This window comes from Gopherus evgoodei, chromosome 2 (genome assembly GCF_007399415.2).
Source record: "Gopherus evgoodei ecotype Sinaloan lineage chromosome 2, rGopEvg1_v1.p, whole genome shotgun sequence".
NCBI lineage: Eukaryota > Metazoa > Chordata > Testudines > Testudinidae > Gopherus > Gopherus evgoodei.
This window is the reverse complement of record NC_044323.1, coordinates 250,596,136-250,612,105: the sequence shown is the minus strand read 5'-3', so window position 1 is coordinate 250,612,105 and position 15,970 is coordinate 250,596,136. Positions and strand designations below refer to the sequence as shown.

Below are 15,970 nucleotides of genomic sequence, written 5' to 3'. Positions count from 1 at the left end.
GCTGGGAGCTCTGAAGGCAGAGTTGCCGCCAGCAGCAAGACAGAAGGAAGGATGGCCTGGTATGGTATTGCCACCCTTACTGCTATGCTGCTGCTGGTGGGCCGCTGCCTTCAGAAGTGGGCACCCGGCCATAGGCGCCAATTCTGGGGGTGCTCTGGGGCTGGAGCACTCACCGGCAGCCAAGCTCCTGCCTCCTTTTCTCCTCCTCCTCTCCCCCCCCCCCGCGCCATGTCCCTGCTCTCACGCTCTCTCCCAGCACTTCCCGCAGCCTAACAGCTGTTTGGCAATGCTTACAACTTTCCCGGAAGGAGGGGGAGGAGCGAGGATGCAACGCACTCAGTGGAGGAGGCAGAGAAGAAATGGGGCAAGGCTGGGGACTTGGTGGAATGGGGGCAGGAAGGGGTGGGGACTTTGGAGAAGGGGTGGGGCAAGGGTGGGGTCAGCGGCGGTGGGAGGGCGAGCACCCATGGGGAAGTTGCCACCTATGCGCCTGGTCAACAGCAGCCACTCTCCGGCCACCCAGCAGTAAGGGTGGCAATGCCATGATCCCCCCTAAAATAACCTTGCAACCCTTCTGAAACTCCCTTTTGGGTCAGGACTTGCAATTTGAGAAACTCTGGTCTCTGCTGTGAAATGGTATAGTATAAGGTAAAAGCATACAAAAGAGCAGATTTCATGATCCATGCTGAGTATTTCATGGCCATGAATTTGGTAGGGCCCTATCTATCTTGCAGCGTATTAAATTCAAGCTCCTTAGCCTCACCTATCAGCCCCCACCAGTGTCTTCCCCCCACCTACGTATCTGATATAATTTCTCTTGGTATTCCCTACCATTCCCTCTTCTGCTTCTCATGCGCTTTTCAACTCTTACTCCTATGTTCAGTTCTTATTGCCACTCTTTTGTGCTCTTTCATGCTGCCTTCTATAAATATGTCTCCTTTTCCTCATCACTCTCTTCCTTCAAATCTTTCTTTAAAACCTCTTAAAACAGATTTATCATGATAATTAATAATTTTTACACCTTCTATCCAGGAGCCCAAGCCTGCAAACACAACCGTGCAGTGTTTATTCCCATGAGTAATTCCATTGATTTCATGGTAGTAAGCACTTTAACACAGTAGCACTTGTAGGACTGGTTTATAAGCATAGCATGAATTAAATGTCCTAAAAAGTGCTCTTTAATTAAAAAACAAGGCTGTAGAAAATAAGATAATATTAAAGGTTCATTTTTTAAGGTGGGGATTTTAATCACCACAATGTAACTACTCCAAATATTATATGTATCACTTAAGCACTGAGATGATTGATGCTCCAGAAACGTCTATAAAATACAATCCATTTTTTAAATATATCATTTAGCTCATATTTTATAATGGGCACTAGTAACTAAAATATTTGTTTTGAATAACCACTGTCAGATCCACTTTAAAATGGCCCTGAAATTCCATTACATAAACTTCTGAGACAAGGAGAGGTTTAAAAGAAAAAGACAAGAGTGACTAATTGCATTTTTGGCATAATAGCAGGAGAAAACAAGTGAATGACCACATGCACGTGTTAAAACCTTTCAGTCAGAGACCCTGAATAACAAGATTAAATACAAAGCAAGTTAACCAATTTGCTCTTTGTACACAAGTTTATAAATCAAAAAAATTTTCAGGTGAAACTATAATGACCAATTTTCACTTGTTAAATAAGTGTACCATTGTCTAAGGCACTCAAGGAACAAGAAGTGCCACTGTAATCATTAAAACTATTATCCAGCTGTTCTCAAATTTAAAAAAAATATTCTATTTACAGCAGTCACGTTTTCTGCATCTATCACTTTAAGAAACTTGGTGTCTTTACCTGCGTTTACTAGCTGCCCAATCCTTAAACTTCAGTCCTGGTAACTCCATCCAGTCTCCAAAACTGATTGTCAACATAGAATCTTCCATAGTCTATCGAATGGGGGAAAAAAAAATATCAAACTAAATGGATCAGGTAAATTTTAAAATGATTTTATGTGGGTACATTTCTTCTAAATATTGCTAACGTGGTTCCACTGCACTTATTCAGAAATAAAAAGGGATGATGATGTATCAGTATGTGGACTGCAAATAAAAGAAGATTTCATGTTATAATTAGGAAATAAAGTATGCAGTTTGATCATGGAGTGATAAATTTTGATAAATTTAATGGAGAAAAGCAGTATTACAGATGAGGAAAGTACAACTGTAAAGGAAAGTACAATGCATAGCACACTGTGACCCTCAGTATCAGTTGGGGCTTCTAGATGATATTGTAATACAAATACTAAAAAATAAGAAACCTCTCAAACAGGATGAGATAAAATCAGTTCTAGATGGCAATCTTACAGAATGACATTGGAAGATAGACTCTCTCTTTTGGGTACTCGAGAGAGGTCAGGTTCAGGGCATTATTACATTGGAAAAGTGTTTTACCCATATATTTGTATTTGTCCCATTGAAGAAAGTGCTTTGCATGGCTCTGGAAGCAAAATCATTTTTAGTGTCTAACCTGCACAATCTTAAATCAGGAAGTGTGAAAGGACTCAATGTGTTTTAGAATGGAGGAACAGTGGAGAAATATATGCAATGAATTTATGAGACAGATGTGACTTTGCCATTATTATGGATAAATATATGGCTACATCAAAACAATGGGGTAGAAACATCCAGGTTTATAATGTTAGGAAGTGAGAAAGGTGTTGCAAAAATGTTTAAGGATGTCCCTGAAAAAACAAGCACCTTGTCTTCCCTTTCAACAGCACTGCTCTTCCTACAGACACACTATTGCCAAGAGTTACAAATCTCATTTTGTAAGGCAGTTTTCAAAAGTTATTTCCACTTTATATACAAAAATAAGATAATGAAAGTTGAAATTAATTCAAGTGGTGGTTAATGAAAGTGACAAGTGAGTCCACATTTAGTCATAATAATCTTTTGCACTTCTACAGTGCCCTCCATAAAAGGATGAGTACTTTGAGAAACAGATCCCAAATCCCATATAATCAAAGAAGAGATGATGTAAGGCACTACCATCATTATTTTAGAGTTTAGATGATCTAATAGTTCCTTCTGGCCTTAGTCTGACCTATATACCACAGGTTATTAAATATTGAGCTCAATAACTTGGATTATGAGAAGCATTTCAGTCGTCAGGAGACTCAACTATTGTGTGCTATAGGCACAGAACAGGTAGACTGAGGCACCATCAATGCCCTAGGCCCCTGTAACAGCAGGCAATTGATTAGGTGAGATATGTACAGATGATCTCTGCAGGCAATCCATACTCCATGCTGCAGAACAAGATGGAAACCCATCCAAGATCCCTGCCAGTCTGACCTGAGCAAAAATTCTTTTTCAGCCTCAAATCTGGAGATTAGTTTGAGCATGTGAGCAAGACACACCAGCCAACCATCCAAGAAAGAGGATTCTCTGTACCACCTCAAACACTGGTTCACACCATTTGATGTCCTGTCCCAACTTGAGCCAATCCCTGATGTTTAAGAGGGGGGCAAACAAAAAAAACTAGCCCACCCCAAAAAAACCCACCCCAAACCAGAATACTTAATTTGGCTAATTGTTCACTGGGGGGTAGGGGGGAGGAGAATTCCCTCATGATTCCTGCAGATGAATGACTGAAACGGGGACTTGATTATACTCAGTCTTAATACAGAGCTGTAAATATTATGAGCACATTAAGGGCAATGCAGAGCTCCCATTCGCCCGATGGCCCATGAAGGGAGAATGAAGAGGGGGATTCAGACTCCAATACCAGAAGGAACCACCACAACCATCCTGCCAGACCTTCTGCACACTTAGGCCATAGAATTTCTCCCAGAAGATGGATTAAAGCATATATTTTAGAAAGATACCTAATCTTAAAGACTTCAAGCAATCCTGAGTCCATCAGCTTCCCGGTAAACTGTCTTGATAGTCAAACACTCTTATTGCCAGGAAAATGCATCTTATTTCAACACTGAATTTGTCTAATTACAACTTCCAGCCATTAGATCTTTGTTATGCCTTAGTTAGTGGGTTTGAAAAGCCTCCCACATTATTAGATACATTTCCCACATGTCAGTATCTAGACAGAGTAAGATCAGATGAATAGATTGAACACGTTTAACTTTATATCCTAAATCTTGCTTTCTAGTCTCTGGATTATTTTTGTGGCCCTTCTTTGAACTCTTTCCAATATTTCCACATCCTTCTTGAAGGGCGGATATCAGAATTAACCAACGCTGTGCACAGAGGCAAGAACATTTCCCTTTTTCTACTTGATAACACCCTTTTTATACGTCCAAAGATTACATTAGCCCTTTTCACCAGAGCATTGTACTGAGATCTCATACTGAGGCGGTTATCTACAATGACCTCCTAAATGCTTTTCCAAGTCACTGTTTTCCAAGACACTGTCTCCCACCCTATAGGCATAGCCTGCATTCTTTGCTCCCAGACGCAGTACCTTGCATTTGACCATATTAAAATATATTTTATTGGATTGTGACCATTTAACCAGGCAATTCAGCTCACTCTGTAACAGTAACCTGTCCTTCTCATTATTTAGTACTCCACTAAACCGTGTGTCTTCTGCAAACCTAACTCCCAAAGATTTTATATCATTGTTTAGATCACTGATAAACTATTAGATAGCTCTGAACCAAGAACAGTTCCCTGGAGAACCCTGTTAGAAACAGTCCATCACTGATGACTCCAATAACAACTACATGTTGAGATTTATCAGTGAACCAGTTTGTAATCCATCTAATTTGTGTCCTGTTAGTTTCATATTATGTATATTTTTAAATCAAAATGTCACATGGTATTAAGTCAAATGCCTGGGAGAAATCGTATAATATATCAACACATTTGCCTTTATCAACCAGAACTGTAATCTTGTTTTTTTAAAAAGAGACACAGACAATAGGTTTGTTTGGCAAGAACTACCTTCCATGAAATGATGCTGACTGGCATGAATTATATTTTTAACTTCAAATTCTCTGTTAACCATTTTAGCTGTGATCACAAGATCACCTGGGGTGGGAAGAGTACTGAATTGATGGTTTGTGGTGCGTACACACGCATGAACTTTTAAATTTTGCTCAGACACCAGAACAACCTGAATTTAAACAATAGGTTAATTAGTTAATGGGTTCCACAGTATCCTAAAAGAACATGAGGTGAGATATGGAAAAAAGAGTCTTAATAAAAGAAGAGTTATCCAGCCATATTTACTAGCAGAATAATATAGCCAGCAGGCAAGTTCCCTGTTGAACTAAGTTGAGCATTTCTTGTTCCTCTTCTGTTAAAATTATTCTAAATTCTGTGCCAGGAAGCAAACAGAGTGTTGCAAGTCTGACAATGAACAGGTTACCACAATCAATGATAACAAAATATCAGCCCATCAATTTTATCTGCCCTGAGCAATTAGGCTGCTGCTAACAGTATTTTCCAAATAAGTGGTCTGGAGCTACTGCTTGTGGTTTATGAAGAGCTGGCTGACTCTCTTGCTTGCTTCTAGCTGCTAAACTGCATTATAGAGATGGCAATAATAATATATATATGAAATACATGTAAAAATAATATTAGTAAAATAAGCAATTGCTATAGCTGATATAGGAATTTTTGCAATTGCTAGCAGAAGAGGAAGTGGAACATATGACAGCACATGAGCAGGGAAGTGGTCAGCAAGACATTTACCCTATCTAGGTTATAAAAAGGTTTAGTGATTCCTTTAACAGATATGACAAAAACAGGCATATGTTTGAGACTACTGTATCAAATTTACAAATGTTATCTATACCTCTGTGAGCCAGGGAATGCATGCTGGATGGCTGGCGAGGGTTACCAAGCTCTATCTAGGAGAGGAGTGGGCAACTATGGCCCGTGAGCTATGTCCGGCTCACCAGCTGTTTTAAACCAGCCGTCGAGCTCCCATTGGGGAGTGGGGTCTGGGGCTTGCTCTGCTTCGGTGCGTCAGCCGGGGAGCAGGGTTAGGGGCCGCTCCGTGCAGCTCCTGGAAGCAGCAGCATGTCCCCCTCCAGCTCCTATGCTCCTGGGGGCCTCCACTCAGCATGCTGCCCCTGCCCCAAGCACCACCCCTGCAGCTCCCATTGGCCAAGAATCAATGGAAGCTGCAGGGGCAGCACCTGCGGACAGGACAGCATGCAGCAGAGCTGCTTGGCCACGCCTCTGTGTAGGAGTCAGAGGGGAGACATCCTCTGCCTCAGCCCAGAACCCCCTTTCGCACCCTGAACTAATTTCTGGCCCCATCCCAGAGCCCATACCTCCTTCCGCACCTGGAGCCCCCTCCCATGCTCTCCACCCCCAGCCTGGAGCACCCTCCTGCACCCCAAACCCCTCACCCCTGGCCCCACCCCAGAGCCCGCACCCCCAGCTGGAACCCTCACATTCCAACCCACTGCCTGGAGCCCCCTCCCACACCCTGAACTCTTCATTTCTGGCCCCAGCGCCCACACCCCCAGACTGAGCCCTCACCCACACCCCCCACCAATTTTGTGAACATTCATGGCCCGCCATACAATTTCCATACCCAGATGTGCACCTCGGGCCAAAAAGTTTGCCCACCCCAATCTAGGAACTACAGTCAAGGCGGGGGAATTACTGCAGATGCTGGGACAAGTAAATAAATCGAGAGAAGTACCACCCTTTGGGGTGAATTGCATATACTGATACAGACCAGGTTCAAGAGACCCAGGAAACAAAGAAAGAGCTTGTGGTATAAAGAGCCAGCATGAGCTGACTGGGGGGGAGGGGCTCATTTTGATCCAGCAAACTGACATGACTTTTTAACCAACAGGGGAAAATACTCTGCAGAAGGGTTTGAAGAACTGGAACCTGATAAGGTCTCTATAGAAAAGATGACTGATAGCTAGTAAGCTTAAGCGTGCATTTAGACTTTTTATTGCCTAGGATATGTTTTCTCTGTAATGCTTCTGCCCTAAAAATAAACATACCGTGCTCTGAGTAAGGCTGTTTGGTCACTGGTGAACCAGTGTATTTGCCCTTGATAGAGCAAGTGTGAAACTGCAGATGCTGAGCTAGGTCAGACCTGCTGTGATAATCAATAAATTGCCAGGGGCTTCAACCTAAAGCCCTAGTCTGGAGGGAGAGGGATGTTGGTCCCTGCCCAGAGAGAGGTGACTGTTAGAGGCCCAACACCTAAGGGGGCATTCCTTGAGCAGATCACAGAGAGAGTCAGAGGTCCAGTTACCCAAAATGATGATACAACGTAGTAGTGGAACATGCAACAGCCACAGCCTTGTCTTCTGGTAGCCTATACTGCTTCTTCCATCTGCTGCAGTCCTTGCCACCTACTGATGACTAAGGCTGCGACTTTGTCACGGAGGTCACAGATTCCTTGATTTTCCATGACCTCTGTGACTTCTGAAGTGGCCGGGGCTGCCCGAGCAGCTCAGGCAGCTCTTGGGTCAGTCTCAGGCCACATCACTCCCAGAGCAGCAACAGAAGTGTGGGTGTGGGAGGGGGTTCAGAGGATTGGAGTGCAGGAGGGGGTGAGGGCTCTGGGTGGAACTTACCTTGGGGGGGGCTCCCTGGAAGTAGCAACATGTCCCTCCCTCAACTCATAGCTCTGCACGCTGCCTCAGCCCGCAGGCACCTCCCCCGCAGCTCCCTCTGGCCATAGTTCCTGGCCAATGGGAGCTGCGGAGCTGGCAGCATGTGGAGCTAGGAGCTTAAGAAGGGACATGTCTCCACTTTCGAGAAGCTGGGTAGGGAGCCTGCCAGCCCTGCCAACCCCCTCTCTGCACCTCAGCACCAAAGGAGGTCCTGGGCTGCTCACACCCTAAAACCCGCGGCACCCCCAATTGTCCCCCCGAGCATCTGCGCCCCCCCGTGCACTTGTGGTGCCCCATGCTGCTGTCCATTTGCCCCCCTCCCCCAAGTGCCCTCCGGGCTGCCCCCATGCCAAAGACCTGCAGCCCCCCTCCAGTCCACCTTCCCCACCCCCCCAAAGCATCCAGAGCCTCCCACATGCATCCGCAGCACTCCCAAGATTTAGTCAGGGGTACAGTACAAGTCATGGGCAGGTCACAGGCTGTGAATTTTTGTTTACTGCCCATGACCTGTCCGTGACTTTTACTAAAAATACCCGTTGACTAAAACATAGCCTTACTGATGCAGAAAGCATCTTCCATAAAAGCTAGGGCTTCCCTTCACAGTAGGGGTTTTCAAAGATCCTCAGAACAGTTTTTTTTTAAAAAAACAAAAACTTTTAAACATAAAAAAAAATTAAAAAGTCCAAGACTAATCTACTGTGCCATAGGTATGAAGTATAGTGAATCAAAACTAGATTCCAGTAACACCTAAAAAGGATTCTGCCAAGACTGAAAACTGAAAAGACAGTTTCACTTTCTGATTCTAATGTATTAGTACCATGCTGTTTGGGTTCACAAAGCTACAAGGATATAGATGATTTTAAAATCCATCTGATATGTTTATAACATGAAAGAAAACAAAAACAAAAACCCTTACCCTTTCTAACAGTTAAAAATAACCTGCAACCACCAAACATGGATTTAACCTAAAAGGATTATATCCTTTTAAAATTACAGAATTTTTTTGTAAATTACTCACCTATTACAAGACGCAGACAAAATACAGAATCCCAGGATATTAGTATTAAAATTCTGAATCAGACTTGCAGCAGTTAGGTCAGCAATGTAGTTGTTTTTTATTAATCAAAATTCTGTGTGTAATCTGGCAGTGGAGCATAAAAATAGGCAAACATACCAGGAACACTTCCATTTGAATAAGTTCACATGCAGGAGTAACAGGGATTGTGGAGCTGCTGTGTACTTGAAACAAAACCTCTCAAATGTTCTCTCATTTCAGTCCCAAAGTTCTCTATGTTCCACACAAATGTAGTGTCCCCTAACTTTTACTGCTGAACATTCCTTATTTTTGATGTAAATAATCATGACATTGAAGTAACAGAGTTATTTATGCTAGCAAATGAATCCCGCAGCATTTTAAATTTCCTGAATATATTTTAGGCTCTCTTTTTGGGTCTTGTCAAACATTTAGGCTTTGGTATGTCTGAAGGGCGAAGCTGCAATTCTCATTAACATTTACAAATCAGACCCATACTAAGAAAACCCTCAAATAAAACCCATCAAGTTGAGTATCAGATGGGTAGCCATGTTAAACTGTATCCACAAAAACAATGAGAAGCCGATGGCACCTTAAAGACTAACAGATTTCTTTGGGCATAAGCTTTCATGGGTAAAAAACCCACTTCTTCAGATGGATGGCTGATGCATCTGAAGAAGTGGGGTTTTTTCCTACGAAAGCTTATGCCTGTATAAAATGAAAAGTTTACTCACATGCCAAGCTCCACCAGGTGGTCCTTTGCCAAGCACTATATGTGGGATATAATGATGCTGTTCTAGCTTCCAGTGCAGAACAGGTGGGTAATCATAGCCAAAGTCAGCATCTGGATGAAGCAGTGTATCAAAAAGTACTGCAACTGGATTGGAAGACCGTCCTTCAAGACCTTCAGACAAGTATTCTAAATCCTATTTTAAGAAGAAAGATTTACTTGTTAGTGCAACTGTTACCATACAGTATAGTTTAACGTGCAGACAGAATTTCAACTGGAAATCACTATTGCAAAATTAAACAAAGGAAAACTGCGGTAATTAGTTATAGTTTAGTTAAAATATTTACTATAATGGTATATTCAAAGCAAATTTTAGATACAGTACGTGTCACTGTTTCAGTATTGCCATAACTGTGAAAGGTGTTTCTGTCCCTCTCAATGGGAGCTCACTTTTTAATACATCAATAGCTGCCAATATTTGAAAACTATCAACAGAGACATTTGAGAAATAAAAACAAGAGGACACACTTTTTAACCCAGCTGAAATACATTTCACTAGGAAAACCTTTTAGCGGGACAGAGTAGATTGATACTTTTAAAAAAAGATAAAAGGACAGTTCCTCTTAATTAGGGATGGTTTGCATTCCCAGGAAGAGTCAACTCTAATAACATAAATTAGGATTGTACTCATTGTTTGAACATAAAGAAAATATACAACAACTTTTAAAGTTACCAGTTAAGTCCTATTAGTAAAAGGACAAGTCAGCCATAGTTTTAAGTAATAGAGGTTACCATAAAATGAATAGATTCCCTAAATCACACTCTCCATCATTGTGCGGTTATACTTACTCCTCTGATGCGGAGGGGTTGGACTAAATGACTTCTACCATGTCAAGAGGTCAGCCCCTTGTATTAATAGTTATTCCCGAATTTATTTCAATACTATTTATTCTTTTTTTACTAGTCTTTTTAGGTGAATTAGAAACTATTTTATAAATGTAGTTTTCCTTTAACAAACATTTTAAAAAACTTCCTACCGGGGTAAAAGTGGGTACCGGTAAGAAGTGGGTGTTGACAGGGGGAGGGAAGGGGGCAAAGACGTTAAAGCGCTGCCGCGGCAAAGGACCCTCCTTGAAGCACTGCCACAGCAGCGCTTTAACGTCATTGCCCCTTTTGCCCACCCCAGGCCGCTGACCGGGCAGGTGGGGAGGCACAGGTGCCCCAGGGCTTCCAGCTGCCACTGCTGCTACCGCGGCAGCGGCCGGAGCCCTAAGCTCTTTAAATCACCGCTGGAGCCCTGGGCTGACACTCAGCCCTGCTCCTTCTGCCTGAAGTCCTGCCCCTTCTGGGGACCCAGAGCTGGGCCCCCCTACCAGTAAGTATTTAATGTTACTTTCACCCCTGCATCCTACAAATATTTATATTCTTTTTTCAGCATCCACCTAACTTATGTCTTCAAAGCCAGAAACATCAGCTTAGCAAAGGACTTTGCAACTAACCAAAAGAAAAACTAAGCCATTAGACACTATTTTGTTGATAAGGCATGGAGACGTTTTATTCTCCAAAATAGGACTGAAGCCCTGCGGCTGCAAAGTCAGATGCATACACAGCATTTATAGCCAGCAGCAAAGTCAAATTGCTTTCCTGCCAAAATCAAACCTGGATTCATCGAGGCCTACAAAGTTGGCACCTGAGTGATGTTAAAAACAAACTACTTCATATTTCAAATCTTCCTATTTTCTTTCCTCTACCCAGATTATTTCTCCCTCCCTATATCAGATGAATTAATACTCTGTTACAGTATAACAGTTTCTGTATTGCATCTGAGGAAGTGGGTATTCACCCACGAAAGCTCATGCTCCAAAACGTCTGTTAGTCTATAAGGTGCCACAGGATTCTTTACTGCTTTTACTCTGTTACAGTGAAATATACATACCAGTACATGACTAACTGCCCAGTCACTTACTTACTGATGGACATAATGCTTATCATCATTAAATTAAATTCAGACTATAAGCAGATGTAAACAGCACTTACTTTGAGATGAATAATTTTCCAGCATAATTAAAATTAGCCCAGTAAATTCAGTGTTATTTTTGTGCAAGTGAAGATGCTGAATGTTAACAACTTGTTAAATATTTTAACTGTGACTGGATAAAGTATGCTGGATCCCCATAAAGTAGCTGTCTTAAATTTCTGGATTAATAACACTGGTCTACAATTTTTGAGAAGTTATCTGCTTCAGAGATAAAATGTGATATTTATTATGTATTTTGATGTGCTGAATTCAAATATGACAATTAAAACAACTGATTGGCTACTGTTTCTAAGATATTTAAGTTTTTACATTTTATGTCTATGTATATTGTGTAGATAGTAGAGTTTTAATCATAAATTGTAAAACCTAGGTCTTTTCATGTGTTTATGGCTGCTTTACATGATAATATTTCACCTGTCCTGTTTATGTAACACTTTAAAAATCAGCAAAAGGATTATATAAATAAAATTGATTATGAAACAAAAGGCAAAAAACTATTATGTACATAGTTTAGTCCTATTCAGTGTCTACTCGGTGCTTCTTGGCTTGTCTCTTGTATTCATTAAATGGAGCATCTCTTGTCACTGTCCAGCAATAGTGTGCAAGCATTGATGGGCTCCAGACTCCAGCAGTGGAATCTCCTGGCAGGCTATCAGGGCCAATGGAGCCCAACAGCTCTGCCTTACTCTTGGGTAGTTCCAAATCCCTGACAATGTCATTCAGTTCACCTTGTGTTATGAGGTGTGGTTCAGAGGAGGAGGATGGGAGAAAATGTGGGTCCTGTGACATCGATGGTTCAGGACCAGAAGTTTCATCCTCTTCCTCGTCTGACTCAAGCGAGAATGATTCTGGTGCATCAGGAACCGGCAGTCCTTCTCCGTGGGGTACTGGGCGGATAGCTGATGGAGTGTTTGGATAATGCACACTCCACTTTTTCTTCTTTGACACACCTTTCCCAACTGGAGGCACCACGCAGAAGTAACAATTGCTGGTATGGTCTGTTGGCTCTCTCCAAATCATTGGCACTGCAAAAGGCATAGATTTCCTTTTCCTGTTCAACCACTGGCGAAGATTTGTTGCACAAGTGTTGCAGCATATGTGTGGGGCCCACCTCTTGTCCTGATCTCCAATTTTGCAGCCAAAATAAAGGTGATAGGCTTTCTTAACCATAGTGGTTAGACTGCGCTTTTGTAATGCAAAAGTCACTTCACCACAAACATAACAGAAGTTATCTGCACTGTTCACACAAGTACGAGGCATCTCTGCTCACTTTGGCTAAACAGAAATGTGTCCCTTTGCAAAATCAAACACTGACAAATAAGAGAGCACGACACTGTATGATTTCTAGAGCTGATATAGGGCAATTTGTTCAGCAGAGTGATGTAAGCTTCCTTATGATTACATCATCCCTGACTTCTAGGAATAACATGATGCAATTCATATCATGTATGACGCAATACCAGCTTCAGATTGCATCATTCATTGTTTTGCCTATAAAGCAAGTACTGTCCAAACCCAGTCATAGATTTATTCATAGATCCAGTCAAATATTTATTTTAGTCATTTCTGGTTTAAATTGAGATCCCTTCCCTTTATAACTCACTTATCCTCCGCCATTCCCAAGTCAAGGGTCGTATATACTGACCCAATAGCATATCTTGAAAACTAGAGCCAATCAACAATTTTAAACATCATTTTCGTTCTCAGTGACCCAGAATTAGTAAAGTTGGACTACATTTATTTCAGAAGCATTTTGGCTGTAGAGCAGTGTAATTATCACTTATTTAGCACTTTACACATTCAAACCCCTTTACAAATATGATCTTAATTTTACAGGTGAGAAAAATGGAGGGGGAGAGATCAGGTGACTTGCTCAAGGCCACAGTGGGAGTTGCTGGCTCCCACTACTATGCTTATACCATGCCTCCCTCAAGGAATAATAGTGTAGGTCTTGAAGAATTATTTGCAGGTTAAGAGCATGCCAATGGCATTACATATCTTAAATGACTATAAAGTATCTTAAGAAGCTCATAAAAGGAAACAAAGTGTTTACTTGTTTGGTCTGTTAAAGGAAAACATTTGGATGAAGTGTTAGTGAAAACTTACTTGGTCAACAATAGAGAGATGTCTCGCTTCTTCTAATTTACTATGCAAAATGGGATTTGGATGTACAGCTTCAGGAGACAAGTATGGCCTATACCCAGACAGCATGTAAGAAAGGCAAATTCCTGAAGGTCCATTCCCTATTAAAAACAAAAGTTAAAACATTTTAACAAGCATTTTAAGAAGTCTTATTACAACAGCTAAGGTATGTATATTTCCACAAAAGTAGCAAAATAACTACATTGTAGCAATGTCCCCAAATGTGCTATGCATACAGCATACTATCCCTACTCAGAAAAGCTTACAGTCTAAAGTCTTAACACTACAATAAATCCTAGCACTGGGGACCTTTTCAAAAACCCTGCAGAACGCTTTCTGGGTGGTGGGGGAGAATAGTTGTTTAAAAAGAGAAGAATAGGAGAACAAACATGATATTTAAGCCTGTCTCAAACATAAGTATGTCAGTGTAGGTCAATGTAGGACTGATTAAAATAAAAACTCGGTCACTCAAAGTATAACACAATATACATCCAATATGGCAATGAAAATTGACAGATAGTAAGTTTTGTCTACTTGGCGTTCTTTCTGGTTAGTGAAGCCATTTAGTGACGACAAATATGAACTGGTTTGAAAAAGAGTAGAAAAGGAGCTAACCACAAAAGGTGACAAAATCAAAACAAAGGTGTCATTTGCAAGTTCAATTGCATCACCTTTCAAGCTGATTTATAAGACATTTCTGCCCTGCCAATACTATAACTAGTAGAATCAGTAGAACTGATTACAAAGGAGTTGTTTGAGAATTGGTTACAATAGGAGGGAAAATTGCAAAGTGAATGGGATTTAAGTGTCTCTGTAATCAAGTTAAACGTAAGAACCAGTCATCTACTACGTGCATCGCCAGTGCCCAGCACTATAGGACCTTGATTTGGTTGTCACCTAAATATTAGCATAATACACATATACAAACAAATACTATGTTAAAAGAACATTACCAAGTTTGCAAAGTCAACCCTCAAAAGTTATGAGAAGTCAGGATTACGGTTGCCTATGCAACCTTACTCTGGTCCCCTATGCATTTGATATAGTCTCTAATTACATATTATTTTATCCACAGCATCCCTGCCTCATCTAGTATACAGGATGGATGGTGCTCATTTAATGAGCAACTATTCAATATTTTGTTTTATCCTCTTTGTTCAATATTGGCCTTATTTACCGCACACTATTGAAACTTTACTCTGAAGACAGAATTATTAGTTTCCTCATGGGCATTTATATGGCACTCATTATAATATCCAAGTGCTTCACATTTAGAACCACTGCACAAACCTCTGCCACTTAAACTAATGGAGTAACTGGCAGCAATAGATGATTATTAGTACCAGCGTATAATTAAATAATAAACCTAGTTACAGAGACGCTCTGAGGTTTCATCTACGTTACAAGAATGTCCCCACAACTGGGTCAAAGATTTAACCAATTACAGGGAAAACAAAGTCCTGTGCACAACATAATAAAGTCAGGGGGCCCAGTTGTGTTAACATTGTAATGTAGATGGGCCTCAGATTATTTTCTGATCAAATGGTTTTAAATAAAATATATATTTTAGATGGTAAGCTCTTCAGGGCAGGAATCACATTTTTCTACAGTGCCTATCCCTAATGGGGCCCTGATCCTCACTGTGGCATCTAGGTATTACTGCAGTATAAATAAATAATATACATTTTAATTTTAAACTCCAACCACCCCTTTGTCTAGTTATATAAATATTGGCTGACTGCATTATGGTAGAAGTGGGGCTTGGTCAACAGTAATCTATGATAAAAGAACCCTCATTATCTTAAATTAAGACACTGTAGTGCAAATAGCCATCTTTGTGAACCAATGAATGTAAAAATGGTTTATTACAAACATTGTTATTTGGATGAGAACTTAAGGGAACTTGTGTTTACAGAAGAATGAACTGCATTCTGGGCAAAACAGACTGAGTTCAAAAGCTAAGGTGGACATGTCTGAGATATGGGGGGGAAGGAAGGACTATCTTGAATTCTGACATTTGCAGAAACTTGTTAAAATAAATCAAATTCAAAAGTGTTCTGTTCCCTCCCAATCTCTTGGGGATCAGGAACAGCATGGAGTACAGATATGGGCTTCTCCGTGAATGGAGAACCATCTCTACTGTCCCAATCTGAAGGAGAAGAAATATTGCCTCGCTTATATTTATATTTGCTTTTAGAGATGTGTATGTTAAATTCAATGAAAAAATAAGGTAAACATACCCCTACCTGTTCTGATTAATTCTCTTTAGTATTTGTCTTGGACTTTGTCCATCACTCAGCAGTAGTAATATTTGATGTTACTTTTAATGAAAGTAGGAGCAAAGTTTTCACACAGAAGTAGGATTTACAAATTGATAGTGTCCATTTAGCAATATTTTAGAAACATTTATTGAAAGATTTT

The 15,970-nt window shown here is 40.9% G+C and overlaps 1 protein-coding gene across 2 annotated transcripts in view; it reads right to left on the bottom strand.

Annotated features, from left to right (window-relative positions):
* Positions 1-15,970, bottom strand: part of OSGIN2 (oxidative stress induced growth inhibitor family member 2) — a 33,675-nt gene that overhangs the window by 6,311 nt on the left and 11,394 nt on the right. For both annotated transcript variants that reach the window (XM_030553416.1, XM_030553417.1), the window contains 3 exons: positions 13,514-13,650; positions 9,374-9,565; positions 1,849-1,940 (listed from right to left, as the gene is read on the bottom strand). In XM_030553416.1, the coding sequence (XP_030409276.1) occupies positions 1,849-1,940; positions 9,374-9,565; positions 13,514-13,650 (421 nt within the window). The remainder of the gene's footprint in view (positions 1-1,848; positions 1,941-9,373; positions 9,566-13,513; positions 13,651-15,970) is intronic.